The 25,473-nt window shown below is 41.5% G+C and overlaps 1 protein-coding gene across 8 annotated transcripts in view; it reads right to left on the bottom strand.

Annotated features, from left to right (window-relative positions):
• The window catches only part of RBPMS (RNA binding protein, mRNA processing factor), a 173,708-nt gene that overhangs the window by 41,382 nt on the left and 106,853 nt on the right, over positions 1-25,473 (bottom strand). For all 8 annotated transcript variants that reach the window (XM_047856503.1, XM_047856505.1, XM_047856499.1 and 5 more), the window contains one exon: positions 22,777-22,927. In XM_047856503.1, coding sequence (XP_047712459.1) covers positions 22,777-22,927 — 151 coding nt within the window. The remainder of the gene's footprint in view (positions 1-22,776; positions 22,928-25,473) is intronic.

Raw genomic sequence — 25,473 nt, 5'->3', positions numbered from 1 at the left:
TTTTCTCCCCATCTCTCTCTGCCTCATAAAAATCAGACTTAGCGACAATGTTTAAGAACAACATAACAAAAAGCCTACATCTTAATTGTGCAGGAGGTTAATAGTCACACTGTTGACTTTCCAGTAAGATAAACAGTGCAAACTTGGCCAGCACTAATGTATACAACCCACCCTCTCATTCCTGAAGACCGTACTCATTCTTGGGATGTGAATGACAGCAAGAGTTCACTGGGGAGAACGGAGCATCCTAACCTGTCAGAAGCACTGAAATACCAAAAGAAAACTGGAGGAGTTTAGGCTGAGCTTCTTTATTTCGGGGAGTAAGTAATTCTATGTCATGAGGATCTTGAGTCTGTGATAAACAAATTACCCTCAAACTCTAAAAGGCTGCCTGTCAGTGTTTTAAGTCTTTTTCCAGTTCTACTCTGCCATGAAACTCAGGGAGATCTGGTGTGAGGCTCAGTAGGAAGGCTGGCTGGCTCTGGCCTGACTTCTGAGCCTTGGTGGATGATCTGCATAGGAGCTAAGGGGTTCATGGGGGTGCTGCGCCTCCCCAGAGCCAGAAACCAGAACATCTTAGAGTGGAAAAGACATGCCCAAGCCATCCTGGTGCCTGCAAGATCTCTGGGAAATCTAGAACTGGCAGCTGGTCAAGCATTAAGAGGATGGTCATACAAGGTTTTTAAAAAAGAATCAAGGAGGAGAATCTTACAGTTCAAATCTAGAGGCTGGTTAAATAACTACAAAATGGCATGTATTACAGCCACCAAAAGGGATGATGTGAGAGACCTGTATTTACATATATGGACACATGTTAACAAAATACTCAGTGACAAAGTAAGTAGGTTACTGAACATTATGTATAATACAATCCCATTATTAGGAAGACACACATAGAAAGAGAAAGGAAGAAAGAGAGGGAGAAAGAAAGAGACACACACACACACACACACACACACACACATAAATGCTTTGCATGAGGGATGGGCATAATGCTTTGGTATGTGGCCCTAGGTTTAAGCCAATTATCAGCTTTGTGACCTGGGGTAAGTTAGCAACTTAAGGCCAAGTTTCTTCATCTGGGAACTATTAAAGAGGAAGAAGGGGAAGGGAGGGGGAGGAGGGAAGTACCTGTTCTCATAGGCTGTCATGAAAATTAAATGATATGTAAAAGATTTCAACAGCTCTTTGTGATAGAATACATTTAATAGTATCACTATGATTTATCTCTGGATGGTAGATTCTGTGGATAAATAGATGCTTGAGTTCTGTTTTGCTCATTATGCTTCCTGAGTTTCTACCATGACCACGTATTTTTACCACATAGTGTTTTGTTGTTTCTTAAAGGCTTTGTAAAAATACAAAGAGACACAAGGACCATTTGGGGCGTGAAAAAAAGAGAACACTTATGGTTCCAATGTTACAAGAACACACTGGAAATGAAGTATGAAAACTGATTTCCTTCATGTGATAGTTGTTAAATGTCAGTAAAAGCACACAGAAGAAAAAATGTATAAACCCAGCACGAGCCATTAAAAAATCCTAACACGTCATACAACATGGGTCGATTCTGAAAATATAAAGAGAAAAAGCCTAGACATTAAAGGACACGTATATGGTTCTACTTAAATGAAATATCTAGAAGACACAAATTCACAGAGACAGAACCAATTAAAGACTACGGGGGAGCATAGCAGAGAGGGAACAGGGAGCCTAATGGTTAGTGTCTTCGAAGCAATGAAAAAGTTTTGGGAATAGATAGTGGTAATGGCTGCAAAACATCATAGATATAATTAGTGCCAATGAACTGCACAACTCAAAATGGTTAAAATGTCAAGATTTATGTCACATACATTTTACAACAGACAAATAAGAGAGACTGATAATGTAATATAGGAAACCACACTGAACTGTGCACTTTAAATTGGTGAATTGTAGGGCGCCTGGGTGGCGCAGTTGGTTGAGCATCCGACTTGGGCTCAGGTCATGATCTCGCAGTTTGTGAGTTCGAGCCCCGCATGGGGCTCTGTGCTGACAGCTCAGAGCCTGGAGCCTGCTTCGGTTTCTATCTCTCCCCCTCTCTGTGCCCCTCCCCCTGCTCACGCTCTGTGTCTGTCTCTCAACAATAAATAAGTGTTAAAAAAAAAATTAAATTGGTGAATTGTAAAAAATGTAAATTATTTTTTAAAATTATACTTTAATAAAGTTGTTAAAGACCCAAAACGACCTTAGGCTCTGGGGCCAGAGAGACCGACCTGGCTTTTGAACCCCAGATAGGCAACTTACCAACTGTGACCCTGAACATATTTTTAAAACTCTCTGAGCCTGACCCCTCATTTGTAAAATGAGGATAATAACCGTACCTTCACAACAGACTGTTTTGAGGAGTAAGGAGCTAATAGAAAGAGTTTAGTCAAGTGCCCTGGGAGCACCTGGGTGGCTTATAAGTGTCTGACTTTGGCTCAGGTTTTGATCTCCGGATTTGTGAGTTCGAGTCCCGCATCAGGCTCTGCACCGACTGTGCGGATCTTCTGTCCTCCCCCCCCTCTCTGCCCCTCCCTTGCTCACGTGCCTATTCTCTCTCTCAAAAATAAATACATATCAAAAAAACAGCCCTGAATGAATAGCTGCTAATTATCATAATTATTTTTAAACTTCTCATACCCGAAGATTCCCAAGGGTCAAAGCTCTACTTATTGACTCCAGGTTTTACCAGCTCTCAGAACTACCACCATGGTAATAAGAAAGAATCCATACATACATCCTGGTTCCCCATTCGGGGACCATTAGGCAAACATACTTGCAGAAGCCCCACCGTCCTCATCGTACATGTCCCCATGCAATGCCAGCTACCCCTCTTCACAATCAAAATCTCACAGCAAATCAGAGGAGGGTCAGAAAACACACAGAGCAATACCTTACTCCAGGGCCTGAGCACCTCAGACAACCTGTCCTAAGCACTGGAACATCTTGCACAAGGACAGTCCATCACTAGACAAGGATTAAAAAAATTACAAGTATCTTTAGGGGTGCCTGGGTGGCTCAGTCAGTTGAGCACCCGACTTTGGTTCAGGTCAGGATTTCATGGCTCATGAGTTCGAGCCCTGCCTTGAGCTCTGTGCTGACAGCTTGGAGCCTGGAGCCTGCTTTGGATTCTGTGTCTCCTCTCTCTCTGCTCTTACCCCACTCATGCTGTCTCTCTCTCTCTCTAAAATAAACATTAAAAAAAAATTCTTTTTTTTTCAACATATCTTATTATCTCTCACTGTTCCCTCTCTTCCCAGAGCTAAACCTACCCTGTTCCTTTATCCTTTTCTCATAGCAACGCCTCTTTCTGATCTTTCAATCATTTTCCTCATGCTGGATCCCATCCAAGTTTTTCTTTTCTCACACAGTGCTGAGGCCCAGCATGGGACGCAGGGCTGGGAACAGTCTGGTAAGCGGGTCATAGAGCCCACAGTACATCCCGTGTGGGGCTTGGATGGTAAATTCTGAAAAGATCAGGCTGTGTGTGTAACCAGTGGCTGTAGACCAGTTGGTGGGTAATGTGACAGTAGTTTACAAACATCCCAGAGGGAAGAGAAACTGAAGAGCTGTCTCTGGGCCTTTCCTGAGAACTGATGAAAAAGACAAGCACGGAAGTTTGTTCGGAGACCTGGAGAGCTGGTGGTTGGGGTAAAGAAGAACAAATCTCATCCAGAATGAGGCAGGGAGCCCCCCAAAAGGTGTCTCAGGGCAGCTGTGAGATCACGGCTGGGGCCAGGCTTCCGTGGTGTGGAGACTCCACACTGGCTCCCAGGGCTGTTCCTTATGTTAATTCCTCTGTCCCGGCTACAAGAACAGAATGAGAGGCCTGCCTGAGGGCTTACAGAAACTTATCTCAAGGTTTGTTGGAGAAGTTACTTTTCCCACACTCACTCACTCTTGAGAGGAGAATCAGGTTCAAAGGGGCAAATGGAGCTGGAAATAAATAAGAGAATAGAAGTGGGGGGTAGTACTGGGCAAGTTTTTTGGGAGAATGTGTCAGAAAGACAGGCTAATGTGTCCTTTTTAGGGTGGAGCTGCACAGCACTATCTGAATCATCACCCTGGCACTTTGGGTGATGCATCTGTAATCAGTCATTTAATTTTTACAGGATGAGAAAATACCTAAAAGCCACATCTCCTTTAAAACCCACTGCTAAGTTCTTTCTGATAATTCCTCTTCTTATAAATCTCTAATAGTTCCCAATTCGTTCTGAATCAAGGACAGCATAACTGATGAGGGTTTCCATTTATACCTTCCTTCCTTCTTATACCTACCACACACCATCATTTCTCTGCCGCTTATCATTTCATGAACGAAGTTAATTCTTGCCACTAAATTTTAAGACTCATTCCTCCACTAGCCTGAAATGCAATTCGCCTAAATCGAGGGACAGCCATACAGCTCAGAACAGCTTCCCCAAGGCTGTGTGTGCTTAAGAGCCAACTTCGCAGTTTCCCAGCCTTCAAAGTCATTAACATAAAATCAAGCCCAAAACTCTGATCTCTGCAGAATGTCTTCACTTTAAGGACATCTTACACTCACCGACGCACCTGGGAAGCTCAGCTGGTTGAGTGTCCGACTCTGTATTTTGGCTCAGGTCATGATTCCAGGGTTGTGGGATCGAGCCTCATGTTGTGCTCATGTATAAGAACTCACTCATTCTGGAACAGTCTCATTCTTTCTGAGAACTATCCCCCAGAAATCTAGATTCTGAAGGGCTATCATATAAAAATGGGATTAGACTTGTTCCATGAGGTCCAGGGAGTAAAAATAGGTGAGTGGAAGTTTCAGGGTATACAGATTTGGGCCAGTTAGTAGCAGAACTGGAGCAGAAATTTAGCAAGTATTTATCAAACACTATGTACCTAACATTATGCAAAGCTCAGTCTTATTATTCAAGAAGCTGAGAGACTACAGCGGGAGATGGAGAGGTAACCGGAAATTTCTATACGGTGTGGCAAGGAAAAAAACAGAGTTTTCTACAGCAGCTACCAGCCCAGAAGGGCAATTAATCCACCTCTGGAGAGTCAGACAAGCTTTCTAAAGGATGAGACAGCTAAGGTGACTTCTGAAGGACAAGCAGCTAACTTGCACAAAGACTGAATTTACAGCCAGGGAATGGGCACTAGGAGTGGGAAGGTCAGAGGCAGAGAGGACACAAGTGGCAGCATAGACTCCCGGCGGCGGAGTACTGCCAGAGCACAGCTGTGAGGGGACCAGTGTCTGGAGAAGAGGCTCGAGAAGGGCCTGTACAACACGCTAGGGAAGGGAGACTCTATCCAGAGGGCAGTGGAGCTCTTCTCATCACTACAGCCATCTGCGTCAATTAAAGACATCCTTTTGTCAAAAGGTCTGTTATCATAACTGATACTAATCTGGGATTTAAACGCATCAAATATTTTAAAATATCAGTACATTTTGCACAAGTGGTAAGAAACTCTTTCACAGAAGTGTATGATGGTATTCGGGACAGGACTCAAGAGCCAGAGGCTGGGAAGCCCTAGGCAGGGTTGTGAGGACCAGCTGGAGGGGCTGTCCCCAGTGGCAGAGGTGGGAGCTCTCCGTGGGTTGGTCCTGAACTAGCAACCAAGCTGGCCTTAGGGTCTGTGCCCCATCAAACACCTTTTTCTCTATATGCCAGGATTTACCTCCACACAGTCCCCTCAAGGAGTTTCCATTCTCCTAAACTAAAATCTTGTTAACAGATGCACTTAAGGGAGTAACACAATTCTTTCTAGAAACTGGGGAAAAAAATGCTCTTCTGGTTCCACTTAATCATTTTAAGTCACTTAATGTTTCTCAAGTAGAAAGTCTCACACTTTATCTGATGGTTTGTATTATGGCTCCAGAATTTTAGATGACTTCAGAGAGGAAGCCAGTGAACTTTGAAAGGACATCATTTACATTTGTTTGCCATATCAGGTAGCACTTAAAATATATAAATGGGAAGATGTGGGCAAGAAAAACAAAAAGATTTCTAAAGTTTCCACAGGATTACTGTAGATCTTTTTATTTGTGGGGGTGGGTGGGGGGTGGGGTGGGTGGGAGGGCCAAATGGAAAAATGATTATAGGACTTACAACATTTTAAAAAGAGTCACTGAGTTTCCTGTTTGCACATCTCTTTTGGCATTTGTTAATATCAGAGTCTAGGTCTTGGGAGAGGCCAATATATTTTAGACTTTTAAAAGTTCACTTGGACTTAAACTAGAAGTGGGAGATGGCTAATAGCTAAATTTAGCTTCTATGCAAAGTTACTACATTCAAAACGTAGCTCAACCTTTGAGGGTAACTATTTGTCAGAAGTCAAATTAAACTGCTATTTTAGGAAAAGAACTTAAATGAAACAGGCTTGAGAAACATTTACTATATAATAAAATGGCTTTTGAAATACCTTTTAATGACAAGATTTATCAAACACATCTAGATTGAATTTCTTCATAAATATAGCTACTGATAAATGAAGAGAGAAGTGTTAGGAAAAAATGTTTAGGTGAATGATGGACTAAACTTGGAATGTTCCCACAGGATCCCAGCTTTGGTACTTTTTATAGTGTTAAATAAAAGGTCTTTAAAGGGCATGGATGAAGGTGCTACGAAAAAGTCTTTGTGGCAAAGTCTGAAATTAGGATTCTAAGGCCATTGATGTTTTTGGTCAGCGTATTTTGAGAAACACGTAAGATCATGCAATGTCCCAAGTAATGATAATCAATGGTGGATCATTACAAGCATCAGGGAATCAAAATGAGAGGAGAAACTGGGAAATATCCTGGAAGTCATTTTTGCATCTTTAAGTCTCTTAACTGAACTGTTCACTTTCTTTAATCTCTCACCTTGTCTTTATTTCTTCCCTTCTACCATTTACAGGTGGAGATGAGAAACTACCTAGGGCTGCGAAAGAGAAGGAAGCTGGTGTCCTGTACAAGATTGAGAAATGACTCCTATACTCAACTCTAACTACTCTATATGACCTTAGGGGAAACTAGGACTCGCAAGTCCCAGACACCATGTGTATAAAGTAAGAGAATTATGGTACTCCAGTACACGGCTGTTGGCTACATAAGTTGGTATAATCTTTACACGAGCTCTTTGGCAAATATATGGGGGGTTTTTTTGTTTTTGTTTTTTTTTTAAATTTCATGAAGGGGCGCCTGAGTGGCTCAGTCAGTTAAGCGTCTGACTCTTGATTTCGGTTCAAGTCATGATCTCACGGTTCCTGAGTTGGAGCCCTGCGTTGAGCCCTGCATCGGGGCCCCGAACTCTTGGCTTGGAGCCTGCTTGGGATTCTCTCTCTCCCTCACTTGGGGGCTCTCTCTCAAATAAATTAAAAAATAAATAAATTTCATGAAATACAATTAAAGGGAGTAAATAACTACACACAAAAAGGACTGGCAATTAACCAGCAGATGTAGGTAGTGAAAGAAAAAGAAAAGTCATACACCCCTCCCCCCGCCCAAAACAGATAAACGGGCACCAATCCCTTATGTTCAAAACTGGCAATAAAAGGAAAGAATTAAGCATTTATTTTGCTCCTCAACTTTTTTTCTGATGAACAAACTAACTTTATTTCAGGGAAAATGAACATAATTAGGAAAATCACTCTTTTCAACCCCTAATCAAGTAACGCTGTAAAGATCAATGGATAAAGCCATGAAAATGAAGTTGACAGTGACTTTTACAATGAAGGCATCATCCAATTACTACTTGAACACAGGCCCATTTTGACATCACCACAGAATGACCCAAACACTGGTTACTTCATAATGTAGTATCACATGAATGAAAGCACACAGCACCACCTAGAACTCCTTAACCAAACCTTTCAAATCTAATCAAGACTTTCAATTTGCAGTAAATAAAGGGGACACAGACACCTAAAGGAAGCAAACAGAAAAACCCAGGACTTTTTTTCTCAATATGGCTGATACTTTTTTCAACAAAACAATGGCATAAGAAAGGGGGAGGTGGGGGAAGGGAACTACTCTAGATGAAAAGACCTTTAAGAGACATAACTAAATGCAACATATGGATATACTTTGAACAATTCAACTAGAAAGACTGAGGAGGAGGAGGAGGAGGAGAAAGAGAGAAGGGATATAAAAAGCAAGTTGTGGTGTAATCTTGATAAAGCTTAAATATGAATGTAGATGGGTTTCTGGGGTTGATTCTCTCTACATTTTGGTATGTTGAAAACAAGAGAAATAAACAGAAATAAAACAAATCTACAAGACCCCAATCTCCTCTGTATTGTGGCCCAAAAAACAAGTTTCTTCTGTAAAGTAGCCAAGGAGACACGAGAAGGGTCCTAAGCTGTAGGTGATTCAAGTCACCAGGGAATGTTTTCATCAGTTCTGTTATGCAAACACGCACACCCCTGTACTTAAGTCACAGGGTAATGAGACTTTTTAATAACGGTTTTCCTTTCCAAGTAAATTCAGCCTCTGAGGTGAGGAACAATAGGCATGCAGAACCACCACAGAATCTTTCTCTGCCCATGAGGAAAGGAAAAAAACAAACCAAAACAGCATTCCACTTACTCTCTGCAGGCTTTTCTCCATCTGTCAAATAGAGACAATACTGCCTTACAGTTTTTATGAAGGATTAGCACTAATATGTGTATGTGCCTGTAATTGGCCCCTGGCAGTGGCTCAAGTAAATGACAGCTTATAAAAAATCACTTGTAGCCAGTTACCTACAACCCCAAGATCCTGAAATTTGCAACCATGTGGGCACAGAAGATGAAACTGCCCAGCCCAACACATTTATTTCAGCTTTGTGAGACTATGACCAGAGGACCCATCCAGTAAACCTGTGCCTGGAATTCTAACCTACAGAATCGGCGAGACAATAGACGTCATTTTAACCCTCACCCCCAATCCAGCCTCCTTTATCAGCTTGCTTAGTCCATAAACGCTTATCAGAGATGACTAAAGCACTGTGCTGGTGCGATGTGTTCTGTGAAGGAATAAAACGCCTGAAAGGGTCCCGTGCTGTTCTTCTGGTATCTATGGACGCCCTGGATTCGGCACCACCTTCCAATCCAGCGTGGTCACCCTCTATTTCCTTCTGCGCATCTCTCCAGCCTCACTAGACCACAAGCTCTTCTTTGATCCTTTCCTTCCTACACTTTCCCACAAGCCGCCCCCTCAAGTCTGTAGATCACTTCTGCATATTCTCTGCTTACTGAAATGTTTCTCACCTTCAGATACTAGGTCTAGAGACCTCCAGGAGATCTTTTCCCGTTGTCCCTAATTACCAGCATTATCATCTGCACACAGCATTCTCTACGATTTCACTTTAGCACCTGCTCTGCCTTCTACTGCAGTCATCTACAGGCTGGTTTCCCCTACGAAAGTGTAAAACGCCTCAAGAACAGAGCTGTACCTCACTCAGCTTTTTATCTCTCACCTCCCCTCAAATGTTTGCTAAACTCAAGTGAGAAAACTTAACCGGGAACTCAGCATAATTTCCTGCACAGAGCTGTTAATGTTTGACCAGGTTGATCTCCTCGACCTCGAGACAGATATTTAATTAATTAACGTTCCTTCACCCTCAGCCACTAATTAGATTATTCCGTTCAAACCAAGATGGTGCTTCTGGCTCCAACTCCACCGTTTCTCAGGACAGCTAAAACCCTAGCAGCTAATGAAGAGGAGGATGATGAAGAACCCGTATTTGCACCAGCTACACGCATTACACCAGGAGCTTGAGATTTTCAGTTCACTTAACTCTCCAAGCAACCACCACTTTTGCTAGGCTTTTCCCCAAGGAAAAGAGCCTTGATTACCTGATATTCTATTATTACAAATCAGCTATATATTTACTGATATATAAAATGAGGCCTAGAGCAGAGAATGAAAACAGGCATCAGAGCAGCATGTAATAATATATAATCCCACTCAAATATAAAGATGTGTATCTTTGTATGGCTATTCATCACAAACATTAAAACGGTTATCTTTGGATGGGGGTGGGGATAATTTTCTGCATTCAGTTATAAAATACAGATATTCCATGACAAAGATGTTATACTATTAGAAAACCAGTGACTTTCAAGATGCCTCAAACCTCTGTATTTAAAAGTATAGCTCATTTGTAAAATTGTATGTTAAAAAATACAAAGTAAATACAACAGAATTTAATAGCACGTGTCTTTAGGTTTAGGAACTTAAAAACATTAATCCTCCCCCCCCCCTTTAATCTTTTCCAAGGTTCTTCGGTGAACCTGTATTACATCAGGTAATGGGGGTGTGGTGGGGGCGATTAAATAGTTTGGAAAGGTACTCAGTCCAGATCCATTCCCCCAAGGAAGTTCTCCCAGAATGAATGGGAAACATATTATCCAGCTCTTAAAACCACCACACATGCAGCTATTCTTGGGAGGGTCTCTAGAGAGTAAGTGGCATAAATAGAAGCCCCTAGTCAAATGGGAGGCTGGCATGTGAGCCTGCAGACCTCCAGGCACTGGAGGGGCACTGTCTTCCTCCCGACTAGCTCTGCAGGGCTTATGCTGCTGCAAACTTTTTTTTTTTTTTTTAAATCAATCAACATTTAGCACTTGCTGTGGTTTTTTTTTTTCTTTTTTCCTTTAAAGTTTACTTATTTTGAGAGAGAGAAGGGGAGGGTAAGAGAGGGAGAAAGAGAGGGGTTGAACAGGGGAGGGAGAGAGGGAGAGAGAGTCACAGAGAGAATGAATTCTAAGCAGCCTCCACACACTGTCAGTGCAGAGCCTGATGTGGGGCTCAATCTCATGAACCTCGAGACGCGAGATCATGACCTGTGTTGAAATCAAGGGTTGGGGGGGCGCCTGGGTGGCGCAGTCGGTTAAGCGTCCGACTTCAGCCAGGTCACGATCTCGCGGTCCGGGAGTTCGAGCCCCGCGTCGGGCTCTGGGCTGATGGCTCAGAGCCTGGAGCCTGTTTCCGATTCTGTGTCTCCCTCTCTCTCTGCCCCTCCCCGTTCATGCTCTGTCTCTCTCTGTCCCAAAAATAAATAAACGTTGAAAAAAAAAAAATTAAAAAAAAAAAAAAAAGAAATCAAGGGTTGGAAACTTAACCAACTGAGTCACCCGGGTCCCCAGCTGCTGCAAACTTAATCACCTGCCCCAAATCTGTAATAGCTATCTGGTAAATGCAGGTTTCCATGCCCCCAAACTATGGTTCTATCATATTAAAAATTAAAACTTAAATTTTAAAAACATTTATCGACTCATTTAAAAAACCAAGCCCATTACATATTAAGATAATATGTGTTACGAAAAACAACTACATATACCAAAACAAGTAAGGATAAAACTTCAATATCTGGTGCAACAGAAGACAACTTATCATCTGCTTATTATTCTTATTATCTGCTTTTAATTCAATCTATTGCAATCTATTGCAATGTACTGATTGTAGTATATGAAAAAGAAAACATAGCCTCACCGGTGAAATCAGTGATTATTAATGAAATTCTTTTAATGAATAAAACGAGTTGACATTTGGAAGATCAGTATAATTCAGTGACCCAGTATTTTCCAAAAGATCAATGTGTCATCATAAAATCATGCATGAATTGGAATTTAACAACATAAAAAGCTCATGGATAAAGTTTGATTCCACAATGCAACAAATCTTTTGGTGTAATATAAACAAGGAATATCCACAATTACCTGTAAAAGATATTGAAATACTTCTTCCTTCACAAGCTACCTATCTCTGGGAGGCCATATTTTTAAATGAATTAAAATTTTTTTTAATTTCAAATTTCTTTAAAAAATAATTTTAATGTTTTATTTATTTTTGAGAGAGACAGAGACAGAGTATGAGAGGGGGAGGGGCAGAGAGAAAGGGAGACAGAATCCAGAGCAGGCTCCAGGCTCTGAGCAAGTGTCAGCACAGAGCACGATGCAGGGCTTGAACTCAGAAAACGCGAGATCATGACCTGAGCCAAAGTCAGGCGCTTAACTGACTAAGCCACTCAGGAGCCCCTAAAAAAATTTTTTTTGAGAGAGTAACCAGGCAGCAAGCAAGCACAAGTAGGGGAGAAGGTCAAAGGGAGGGAGTGGGTGGGGGGGGCGGAGATCCCAAGCAGGCTCCACACTCAGTGCAGAACCGGACGAAGAGCCTGGAATCATGACCTGAGCTGAAATCAAGAGTCAGATGCTCAACCCACTGAGCCAGGCACCCGTTTTAATTTTTAATATGTACCTTCCCCATTGTCAAAAATACTGTCAAGAGACGTGTAATCAAGAATGGAGATGGAATAAAAATATTTTTTACTTCTTCATCAAGGACATTCTTAGATGAAACTGGTTTCTTTTTTTAAACAAAGCATGGAACAGTACAGAATACAATGATGACTAGTGCAGTTTGGTGCCACTGTCTTGACATGTACTAAGGTGCCAGTAATTACGCACACTGCTACGCAGGGAGAAAAACAAACCACTCTCGTGAAAATAGTTTAGACTTCGGGGACTCCTTGAAAGGGTCTTGGAGACCAACCTGGGATTGGCAGAAAAATACTTTGAGAACTGCTATACAAGAAAAGGCACCTCTTTCTTTAAGGATTTACAAGTGTGTGAAAAAGAAGAAGGGAAGAAAGAAACAGGGAGACTGAATCAAACTTTAACTGAGAAATGCTCTCTTTTTAATGAGTGAGGAGAGTACACGGCCTTAAAAGAATTAAGTCTATGTTAGCTATTCCTTCTGGAATGTCCCACTAAATTAACTCCTTTATTCTTTCATTTCTCTGCAGATATAATGAATAATTTGAGTTTACAAAACATGAAAGTTGGGGCAGTTATTTGCATTATAAAAGAATCCTGTGATTTCCAAGGAGATTTGACTTCCTGAGTTCTTAAGGCCTTTGTTTATAGCTAATCAATGATTAAACAAGAAACAAAGCATAATGTTAACAGCCATTGCTAATCAAAGATAGGCTACTCATTAAATTGTATCATAAATTGGATCAGATTTGCTGATCTACACAGTGCTGCAATAACTGACCTCCCACATAAAACAAGATATATATGGAAACCATTCTTATCACATCCATTACCTAATATTACTTTAATATTGTTAAACTTAGTTATTAAAATTTACACACATTAAGCAAAAACTAGGAATGTGTGCAGGTTTGAGATGACAGAGGCAGAGACAGGCTGTAAACACTGGTGCGGTGTTGTGAATTTGTTTTTTAACGCAAACAGTATTTTTGCTTTGTCAGAGTGGGCCATAAGTGGAAATAAGCATTAATTAGGATATCTTGGTTTCTAAGAGTATTTTGCTGTCCTCACTGACTGCAGTTTTGTTTCATGTTTTTATTTTTCAGAATGTCCAGGGGCCTAAGCACCTGGTGCCCTCACACATATCCTGAGTGCCAAATCCATGTCCTGCCTGATTCTTGACAATGGGCCTTTCTCTGTGATGTGAGAATCGGGCCCACAAATACCTGGCGTTACTGGGGGTGAGAGGCTCAGCGGGTCAATCATTATAAAGTCTCAATACCCAGAATGGAAATCATTGGCATGTTTCTGTGAACATCACTTCTGGTAGCTTCAAACTGGTCCACAACAAGGACAGAATCCCTAGACACTCCCACTGTGGAGTTGCTTTGTAGGGAACAGGGGGGCACATGATCCAAGTAAGCACAATCCTGCAAGCTCACCTTCCATACTTTGATGTCCTGGTCTCCTTTCCACCAGGAAGCCAGCTGCCTCCTGTCTCCTCCTGGTGTCCATCTCCTGGCCCCTCTCCTATATCACTTCCCAATGGCTCTGACTGCCCAAAGACTCCCCATTACTGCTGTCGTCCACAACTTCCGCATCACATCGGGCTCCCCCTCCCATCAAAACCCTTATCAGCAAGGACAGAGGTAAGAAAAACGGGTGAAAGAATAATCTGTGGTCTCACCACCACCAATTTCTTTTCCCAAAACTTAGTGAAAGTGGGGTGGAGGTCTGGGGAGGAGGGAAGCTTCCTTCCTAGGAGCACCACCTCCCCAGCAGGGTATTTCCTAGTGGCATTTCAAGGCATATTAAGAAAAGAATTCAGGCAAGGGCCCTCCTCACCACCACTGAATTTCTTCCTCTATGTTAAGACATTTTATGGTGTCCTTCCATTCCTGTCTCCCCAGTGCAGCTTCCAACAGCTTAAGGAAGGAGAGTGTCTTCCTTAAAACATGAGGCTGCCATGCTCAACAATCTCCATTCTCTCCCCACCAATTATTTAGAAAAAATTTCTCGCCAGGGGGCGCCTGGGTGGCTCAGTTGGTTAAGCCGGTGACTTCAGCTCAGGTCATAATCTTGCAGTCTGTGGGTTCGAGCCCCGCGTTGGGCTCTTTGCTAGCAGCTCAGAGCCTGGAGCCTGCTTCTGATTCTATGTCTCCCTCTGTCCCTGCCCCTCCCCTGCTTGCTCTCTGTCCCTCTCTCTCTCAAATGATAAACATTTTTTAAATGAAAGAAAAAAATTTCTCGCCAGGCACTGAAGACCTTCACCACCACCTCCACACCTTCAACATGAAACGCCCTTAAAAATAATGCTTTTTTGGTACACAGTCCTGGATGGAAAACTGGTCACAAGTAAGTAAGAAATGAGGACGCTGGGATTATATGCTGTAACCAAACAAAACCAGAAAACCTGACACACCATTTTTTATACATATATGCATAAAATGTTATGTAGAAACGTATACAACATAACGTTAACAGTGGTTATTCCTGGATGGTAGGGAAACATGTATTTTTAACCTTTTACATTTCATTTATGGTTTCCTTCTCTAACAATAAAATGAATCAGGCACGGTCATTTTACAAAATCAAACTTAACTATTATTTTATAAAGAGAAGAATTAAGAAAAAAATATATTGGGGCTTATTTCTCAAATGCAGAAGAGCCCAGATTGTGATCATGTGGTTAAAATACCTGTCTCCAACTCAAATCTTTTATCTCCCTAAATAACAGACCCAATATCCAGTTAAACAACTCCTCCTATTTCTGTGTTATTTTTATTTTCAAACAATTGCAGGACTAGGTCTCTCAAACCCTTCCTTTATGTCAGGAGCAGGCAAGGTTTTCAATCTCCTTGAAAAGTAATATTGAAGGGGTACCTGGGTGGCTCAATTGGTCAAGCGTCTGATTCTCAATTCTGACCCAGGTTATGATTTCACAGTTCGTAAGTCTGAGCCCCACATCAGGCTCCATGCCGATGGTGCAGAGCCTGCTTATGATTCTCTCTGCCCCTTCAGCACTGTCTCTCAAAATAAACTCAAAAAAGAAAAAGTAATAGTGAAAAATTTTCTGCAGATTGCTCATCAATCAGCCTTTTGGGACTTTACAAACAGGGATCACCTAGAGATCACAGAGTCTGCTTAACTAAATTGGTGAGTATTTACGCTGTTTTCATACTATCATGATTCCAAGAGCAGTGTACAGATGAAGTCTAAGGATCTGAAACTATCAATGTAAAACAGAGCTGTAGTATTGCCTCTTGCCATTCATGCTCATTTCCATTTCCATCTGAATGATGGGAAACACTTAAGTAAACTGCCTGCATATCCTCCAGTATAAATCAAAGAAGTCAAATACCCTCCTCTTTGCTGATGATGCCATTATTCATTGAATTGAAATACTTAAACTGTTGAAAGGAGTCACTCTTATTCTGAAATAACTCAGAATGAAGTACACCAAAACTAAATAAAAACCCTACGGTTCAATTTGGTCAACTACGTCAGAAAACATTTTACAGTTAATGCATCCTGATCATCAAAATCTGATGCTTTATAGAATTATACAGAAGCCTGACTTTCACTGAGCAGTGACCTGCCCTGAAATTGAAATCTCCTTAGATACAGGCATCTGGGGTCTCTAATAAGATCACATTTAGGAGCACCTGGGTGGCTTAGTTAGTTGAGCATCTGACTCTTGATTTTGGCTCAGGTCATGATCCCAGGGTCTTGGGATCAGACCCTGTGTTGGACTCTGAGCTGAGTGTGGAGCCTGCTTAAGATTCATATTCTCTTTCTCTCTCCCCGCCCCCCACTTCCCTCTCTCTAAATTTAAGAGATTAAAAAAAAAATCATCTTTAAAGGCTTAAATGAGTTTAAAGCACCCCTAAGGAATACCTTAAAAACAACTCAAGCCAAAGCTCCTGGTGGGCTATAAGTTAGGAGTGTGACACAGTGAGGCCTAAAATGAGCTGTGAGACTCCGGGCCAGTTACTCGACTTCTTTAGGTGGAAAAGAGGTATTTTGGCCACACTGTTCTGAAGGATTAGAATAGTAGGTCAGTAAATGGATGCTTGCTTTCTCCCCTATCCATTTAATAAGAGGCTGCAGATCATTCGGTCAACAACCTGAATTCCAGCAGCAGGCTGCGCTCACCTGGGACACCAGGCCTTCCGCCAGGGTCTCCCACCACTCCTCCTGCTCTAATTCTAGCGAGGGATCTGTGTCACTATGAACTAGTACCCTACAGCAACGGCAACACAGAGGCTGTGGCAAAGGATTGTGAGAGCCCAGATATTATTTTTGGCCCTACAGGCCATTTAATCTCCCTGGGCATCAGAATTTTACCTTAAAGGTAAAAGGGGAAGTGGAAGGATTCTGAAATTCAAAAACTGGATAGAGATACTACACACCAAAGTGTTAATGGTAGTTATCTCCAGTGGACCTGGATGACTTTTATTTTCTTCTTTATATTTTCCTGGACTGCTGGAATTTCTTTTCCTCTGAGAAGCAGAGGAAACCGAAACTTTCCTCTTATCAGAGTAAACTGGAACTATTTGTTTGTTTTTATGAAATATAAAACACAAAAATCTAAGGAAGTTTTTTTTTTTAATTAATTTATTTTGAGAGATGCAGAGACAGAGAGAGTAGGGGAGGGGCACAGACAGGGAGAGAATCTCAAGCAGGCTCCTCGGTGTCAGGGTGGAGTCCAATGCAGTGATTGAACCCATAAAACCATGAGATCATGATCTGACCCCAAACCAAGAGTCAGACGCTTAACAGACTGAGACACCCAATGCCCCCACGGAAGTTGCTTTTCATAGCAAAACAGTCTTGCCCTTATCCCCACAGAACACCTGCAACTTTGTCTTTGCCTTCCCTCTCTCTGAACGGCTTGATTAGGTCTTCCTCAGGCCTAGTCACTGGCTTTCTAAATGACCCCACTTGTGGAGAGCAGTGTGGGATACATAGCACCTTGTACTTGGAGGCACCTGCATATTTTCAGAGCAGAGCTGGGAACTGGACAGCACTTTCTTTTTTTAAAAAAAATTTTTATTTTTTAACGTTTTATTTATTTTTGAGACAGAGAGAGACAGAGCATGAACGGGGCAGGGGCAGAGAGAGAGGGAGACACAGAATCGGAAGCAGGCTCCAGGCTCTGTGAGCCATCAGCCCAGAGCCCGACGCGGGGCTCGAACTCACGGACCACGAGATCGTGACCTGAGCTGAAGTCGGACGCCCAACCGACTGAGCCACCCAGGCGCCCCTGTATAGCACTTTCAAACAGCACATGCTGTGTATGCTGCCTTGGAAAATGCAGGTACCCTGGCTCTGTTCCATGGGCACATGGAGCTTCAGATCAAGCCCCGGATGGCCCCATCCCACAGAGGCGAAAATTAACAGATTTTAGGCTTGTGGAGTGTTGTCTCCAGAAGCAGAAGGGCACTTGCTAGGCATTTTAGAAGTTTTCTGAACTTTCCTAGGATCTTTTCAGACATGAAACAGAAAATTCACTTCCACACAGCCAGGGTCAGTATTGGATAAATGGGAAATTCCAGTGGTATGGCAGAAATCAAGGAAGTGGTCTGATTATTCACCAAGGGATTATGTGCTTACCAGGTATTTAACAAGAGTATCAGTTCAATAGAGCATTTTTCTTTTTTTTTGGCGGGGAGGGGGGGTGTGGAGGAGAGGGAAACAGAGGAGTGAGCGGTAGAATTTAACTTTACAATTCCTTGCTCTGCTGGGGATTCTCAAATCTGTGCATCAGAATCACCCAAAGAGTTTTTAAAAATGCAAAGCATAAGTCCTAGACCAGACCCAGAATCAGAATCAGAATCCCTGGGGCTGGACTATGGGAATCTGAATTATTGCAAAGTTCTAGAGCCTTTTGAAACTTACTCCCTAAAATTAAAGTTGAATGGGTAAAATCTGAGCAAATCCTCTGTACGTATTGGCTGCCTCCACCTTTAAAGCCACTATGATAATACGGTATGCCACAAGCAGTGCAAACAGACCAAGAGCATGGAGTCAACTATATTCCCTATGTATTGTGACAAAACTTATCAAAATAGAATTTAAATATGTGCATTTTATTGTTTCCCTGTCATGCCTCAATAACACATTAATTTTTTAAAGTTCCAAATGAAAAAGCACAAAATAAAAAATCTGTGGCATCTTGATTTTACATGTATTCCTAGGTGCTAGATGCAGAGTATACAAATGCAGAAAAACTACAGTCTCAACTATGAGGAACAGAAGGCACAACATAGATGTTCTTACACGCACATATTAAACAGTCATGGAGTAGTCACTCTTGTGAATGGGGCCCTCTCATGTTAATTAATCCTCACAACCCTATGGGTAGGTATAACTATTACTGCCATTTTAGAGATGACACAACAGAGAGAGGTTAAGTAACTAGACCAAAGGTACAAAACTAAAAAGTAACAGGTCAGAATTTAAATCCAGGCTCTATCTCTTGATGTGCTAGCCTGTTCGAGCTGCCATAACACAATACCACAGACTGGGTGGTATGGCTTTTCTCACAGTTCTAGAGACTACGAATTCTAAGACTAAGGTGGGGACACGTTTGGCTTCTCCTGAGTCCTCTGTAACTTGGCTTGCAGATGGCCTCTTTCTTACTATGTCCTCACCGGCCTTTTCCTCTGTGTGAACACATCCCCAGCGTCTCTTTTTCTTCAAGGAACCCAGTCATATCGAATTAGGGCCCACCCTAATGGCCCCATTTAATCATGTCTTTAAAGACTTTATCTCCAAGTACACTTGCATCTAGAGCCACTGAGGGTTGGAGTTTCAACATGGGAATTTTGGCAGAACGCAATTCAACCCATAATGCCTGATGACGGTGTAACCTCAAAATTACTGGATCTCCCTAAGGCCTGTTTCTTCAAGTGTCCAATAGTGCTAATGAGAATCCAAGGAGATAATTCATGTGAAATGCTTAGCAGTGTCTGGCACATCATTTTACAGATGAGAACAAAACTCAAGAGACGGTGATTTGCCCTGTTTTCAGCTCTAAAGTGGAGTTCTTACGCTATACAACCCTACTTTCCTGTACAAGCAAATGCATAATCCAGCAGAATTTTATATAATTTATAAAATTTTTGTATCTCTTACTTCTTGCTTTCTCATGGTACTTTTCTTACTTTATTATAAACGAGGGAATAAGTTAAAACTTCATTAGGGAATTATTTCCTTAGTAAAGTATACTACACTTTCCTGGAACCATATAGGACTTTCATTCATCGTCTCTCCTAATTTACAAAGACAGTTAGCTATAGTCACAGTGATGATACCTCAGAAGATCAATATTTACTTTTAACTATTAAGAAAGAAAAGCAACTCAATGCTTTTTTTAAAAAAATTCAGGTTGTACTTTATGTTTGCCTGGTACTCTACATATTATATCCATTTAATCCTCAACACAATCTTAGGATCTTGTTTTCTTGAGCTCTCCTAACAAGCACGTGAGGAAGGTATTATTCCCATTTTATAGCTGAGGGAACAGGAGGAGCACAGCAAGGTTCAATGTTTTTCTTTAAGGTCACAGAGCTTCACAATGACAGGCAGAACCAGAACTCTTACTGACATCTTTGAGTCTAAGACCAAGGTTCTCTATTTCAGGCCACTATCTGCCTTGGCAAGTGCAGTAGCTAGTTTTCTCATTTCCCATGCTCTACACAAACAGAGCAGGTGCTCAGCAAATAAGGCAGTCTGATTTGGGGCAATCTAGACTAAGCTGTAAAAAATCTTTGACGTCCTTTATATGGGCCAAGTTTCCTGACAACTTTGACCACCACCAATCCCTTGGACTAATAGCTCTTTTAAGGAACCAACCAGTCTCCTTCTTCCCCAATATTTAGCACACTGAGTGCTCATTAAAGTTCAACAGGTATCTGAGAAATGAGAGTTCAAGCAAACTGTTGTGTAATTGAATCTTGCACATTCTTCCTTTAGTGATGACAAAGGGCACTTTTCAGCCACAACTATATAAAAACATCAACAAAAAGAAACATTAAAAACCTCTCTGTTGGGGCACCTGGATGACTCGGTTAAGCATCTGACTCTTGATTTCAGCTCAGGTCATGATCTCATGCTTCATGAGCTTGAGCCCCAGGTCGAGCTCCACGCTGACAGTGCAAAACCTTCTTGGGATTCTCTCTTGCTCCCGCCCGCGCTCGCTCGCTCGCTCGCTCTCTCTCTCTCTCTCTCTCTCTCTCTCTCTCTCAAAATAAATAAATAAACAAAAAACCTCTCTCACAGTCTATAACAGAGAAGCCTCCAGGGTTTTTCCAGGCCCGCAATTCAAAGATTCCACTGTAGTCTACTCCTAACAGTGGTTGAACTGACCACCACACCTTGAACACCAATTACAGGCACAGTGCAATTGGAATCACCAGTGAAGAACCACACCATGGTGTTTTTAGTCTACAGCATGCTCTCAGGGAAAACAATTTGGCATATGTGACAGGGAAGTTCACGATTCCCAGAGGGAATTGCAATGGATGATAAGGTCAATCTGAGTCAGAGTGGAATTGCTGTTCATCAAGGCCCCTATGCTGTAAAAGGGAGCTATATTAAGAGGTACCATGACAACTTTTATTTTCTCAAGAATATACTGGTGTGTGGATTTTTTTTTTTTTAGCTTCAAGTTTGTTTTGCCATGGCAGCCCAGGCAAGTTTTGCCTGTGCCATAGAAACTATCTGACCACTTCTGAGCTGTTCTGGATACAGGGAAGGGAGGTGGGCAGAGCTGGCCGGAGTGGTGTCCTAAACTCCGCTTCAAACTCTCTTTCAACTTCAGAGACTTGTGGATGTCCACTTTTTCACCTCTGTTGCTTCTGTGTACCCTGTCGTGAACTATCACCTCCCTGGCTACCAATTTCACAGAGCTTTTATAAGCAGATTAAAAAAAAAAACTGAGGTCCCAGAACAAAAGCATTCAATGAAGAATTGAAAGGATAAGTATTGCCAGCATTACATTTGCTGTCTGAATTCATCTTTTCAAAGCACTCTTAGATCTGAGGCAGCAAATTTACTAGAAAACTAAAGAGACATTCCAGGTTTCCTCTTCTAAACCAAGGTATCTCACAAATACTTTTTCCTGACATCTAAAGAGAGAAGAAATCTCAGAGGGAAATGAAGAGGCATACAAATAGAAAACTCTATAAATGGCCAAACTAAAATGCTAATCTATCCACTTATAACTGCAACTAACATTTATTAAATACATGCAATATACAAAAGGTACTGAACTAAATGCTGTAAGGACACAGAATCACTTAAGAAATGTCTGCTCATCTTCCTGTAGTGCATCTGTACCGTAAGATGAAACTTGTTTAGAAAAGGTTTCAGGTTTCCCTAGGACATGGAAGAACAAAACTTTTTCTCTATTATGACTTCTGGCCTCACAGAAAAATTTTAGAACACACTAGGGGGAGAAAACTCTTACCTGTTAGTTTCCACTGACAAGCGGCAGCATTCTCAAGAGTTACATGGCTACAGAATGACTATAACTTCCATAATAACTTAATTAAATCTGACACACACATGACATGTGGGGAGAAGGAAACTCACGTGCCCTTCAATTTCAGTAAGAAAATTTGAAACGTACCGACAAGGAAAGCAGGAGGAAGATCAAGATCATGTGGTTTGGAAAGAAGATCAAGAACGATAGGGCAAAAATATTCCAAATAACAGCAAGTCACTTGGGATTGCTTGAATGCCCTGCCGTATTAAATCACATATGGCTACAAAATGAAAGGAAAAGTTAAGGCCTATCTCACGCCTCACTTATGCTACTGATTGAGTTTGAGAAAGAAAATTAAGACAATCTTTTCAAGTTACTCAATCAAAGGCAAAACTGTAGGCTGGCCATTTAAGGGAATAAGCTCATTAGGTGGGGTAAAACACTTGTATAGCAATTAGTGTCCTTACCCAATTAATTTACAACAGGAAGCCCTAAATTTCCTTAAATTTATCAGTATTGGTTTGCTAGAACTGATTGTTCCAATATATAAATTCTTTGTGTTTACTTTTCCCTCTGGATTTATGGGCTCAACTGTTCTCAAAACAGAACTTTTTAATATCTGCTTCTTTCACTTTTAATATTCTACTTTCCCAAGCCACAGAACTGATGTTCTTCAACAAATGAAGTAAAATGCCGAGAACCAACTCTCATATCCAGGGATGGGGGAATAAAGAAGGGTTTATACCCTCAGGCAAACAGAAACACCCTTACAATAAGGTCGAGATGACATTAAGGAAATATACAACACATCAAATGAAATTTTGTAGTAGTTACAGTTCTAATCCAGCTGAACCACCTTTTAGGGCAGCCAATCATGAACAAGATTGCTGTATTTGGAATTAAGACAGCAAGAATAGACAGCCTTTCCACAGAATTAGAAAATGACACTCAGCCAGCTCTATGTCCTGTGGTGTAATTTCACATGCAGCACACCAACAATTCTTGGTTATTCTTTTTTTTTTTTTTTAATGAAAAGTAGATTGACTTACATGGCTCTCTGGCAATGAACTGAGGTACAGTGTTGGGCAGAGGAGTACTGGGGTTTGGAGTCCCTACTAGTTTGTTCTTGGCCATCTTCGTGTTTGCCTTAGCAAACTCTAGTCGTAGTGTTTGCGGAATTTCAGGATCGAAGCGGATGCCCTTTGGAAATAAAGAACAAATGGAAGATGTTTTCATTTCCTTAGAGTCAAACCGGAATGGTGACAAAATAAACACACCAGTAAATCCTGGCCTATCAGGAAAAAAAGGTCAGCAAGAACTCTCATTCTCACTACTTACACATAATATGTGAAAATCTGTAATACAACATGTCTAGAAAGTCAGGGGAGATTTTGTTTACTTAATTCAAAAATTTAGTTACATGTTTTTTCAACTATTTCTTCTTGAACAAAAACCTTCAGGATCAAGTTTTTGGTTTTTTTTTTCTTCTCCTTAAAGTTTGTTTATTTTTGAGAGAGAGAGAGAGAGAGAGAGAACGAACACAAGCGGGGGAGAACCAGAGAGAGGGAGACAGAGGATCCAAAGCAGGGTCTGCACTGCCAGCACAGAGCTCAACACGAGGCTCAAACTCACGAACCATGAGATCATGACCTGAGCTGAAGTCAGATGGTTAACTGACTGAGCCACCCAGGCGCCCCCAGATTCGAGTTCTAAATATGGACCAGCAAATTCCTAGTAGAGTTAAAAACCTCAATTAATGGCTACCAATAAGAATAATTAACGTAAAGCTCTGTACAATACTGGAAATCACGGAGACCCAGGCCCTGACAAGTGTTCTGATACTGATGTAAAACAGTATTATCCTTCAATGCCTTAGTTTAATCACCTATAAATAAAGAAAATTCCCCTCCCTTTCTAACTAGAGGGCTTTCATAATGGTGATACATGTAGTACTGAGTTATTAAAACAGAAACTGAGATTAAAGATTTCAATGTAACTAGTATCATTTAATTCCAGTTAGCTAATAAATTTATATAAAGCCTTACTGTTTTGAGGTGGTAACGTCCCAGTTTTGATTATAGCTGGCTTACTAGCTACATGGCTAGAGACAACAGATTATATGGGCCAAAGAGAGGGTAGTAATTTCAATTACCCTTGACCCTATTATTACAGTTAACCTAAAACAAAACATTCAATAAATCACAAACATTATAAAACACAAGATTTAGGGCAAGATAAATCTCTTTTGAAACCCTCCTACCATTCAAGAATGCCTCTGTTACTAATCATAACAAATATTCTCCTATCTATTTTCCAGTGCTATGCATTCTGGATCCCAACAACAGTAACAAAAAGATATCCCAGTATAGTATGTAAATGTGTGTCCAAAACAGGCTCAGGTCCCACATTTGTCTGCATGGTATGCCCTGGAAAGGGGGTGGATTTCTGAAAATGAGTATCCTAAGAACACAGGTTTTCCATTTAGTGTACATGTGAGCTTGTGGGTCCCAAAGGCCCCTTTCTACATAATTAGCTTGAAAAAAGAGCAATTTCCACAAGAAATTAGTAAGAATCTTTGACTGTAGACCAGGATGAACAACTCTGAGCTTTACAGGTTCAGCTCTAAAGATGAGACAAAGAGCCTGTGACTGGTCAGTTAACTGCAGTAAGAGAAATAAGGGGGGAGGAAGAAAGAGAGCTCCTCAGGGAGATACAACAAAAGCCACAGAGCCCTGACCTACAGACATCCTGGAGTGGGTGGAATTTCTTTGTGAGCCTGATTTGTCCATTCTCTGAGAAGAAACCAACTGAAGGTAGCAACAGGGGTGGGCGGGAAGAGAAGGAATCCACTCTGTACAGCCCTAACCAACAACAAAAAGCAAAAAGGGGGGTGCCAGTTGTAAGAAAGGTAAAAAGAAATTCTTTCCCTAACTGTTCTGTTTTTATTTCATTTTAACTTAGGAAACCTCAGTATTATCTTGCCAAACACATAAATGAGGAAAAAGAGTAAGGCCACATTCTGAAGCAGAGTTTGCTTTCATCCCCTTCCACGTAAGAGCATTTCACTCTATCAAAGCTAGTATCACAACAGAATAAATATTTCCAAATATGGACCCAAAGAGCTGTGGTCTTTGCTGAGAGACAAGTGCAGTCCCTGGCTAACGGTATGCTGTGCCTATTTACACAACACCCCATCAGCTACACATAGTAGCAATCTGCCAATCTGCCATCAATTTCAGGGTGTCCTCCCTGGCACTCCACTCCACCAACCTTCCCGTGAAGAAGGATTTTTTTTTTTTTAAGCCGACTTTTATTGTACTTGCTGCTTCCCGAAGAAGGAACTTTCCTAAACCTGAGCACTGTGGTCCAGGCCATTGTAGCACGAGAAGAGCATCCTGGGATCTCTCAGTGGTCCTCTGGAACTTCTAGCCTCAGATAATGAGGCTGCACATCTGAATTCCATGCCTCAGCTCTTCCACTGGTGCTCCAGAGTCAACAGAGGCTCTGCACAATATGCTTGCCTTTTACACCGCTTGGACTGATGGCTCGTGTCCTAAAACATGCTGAATTAAGCCTCCCCAACTCCCTCTTCATACCCCTCCTCTCTGTGAGCTAAAATAACACCACCATCATGTTCCAAATCAAAGTTCCAGCTCCTTATTTAAAAAAAAAAAAAAAAAAAAAAAAGGCAAGCTCAGAAGTTAAAATGACCTAATTTGTTTGGCAGCTTATTCAGAGGCCGGAGG

Source organism: Prionailurus viverrinus, chromosome B1 (genome assembly GCF_022837055.1).
Source record: "Prionailurus viverrinus isolate Anna chromosome B1, UM_Priviv_1.0, whole genome shotgun sequence".
NCBI lineage: Eukaryota > Metazoa > Chordata > Mammalia > Carnivora > Felidae > Prionailurus > Prionailurus viverrinus.
This window is presented reverse-complemented; position numbering and strand designations above follow the sequence as displayed.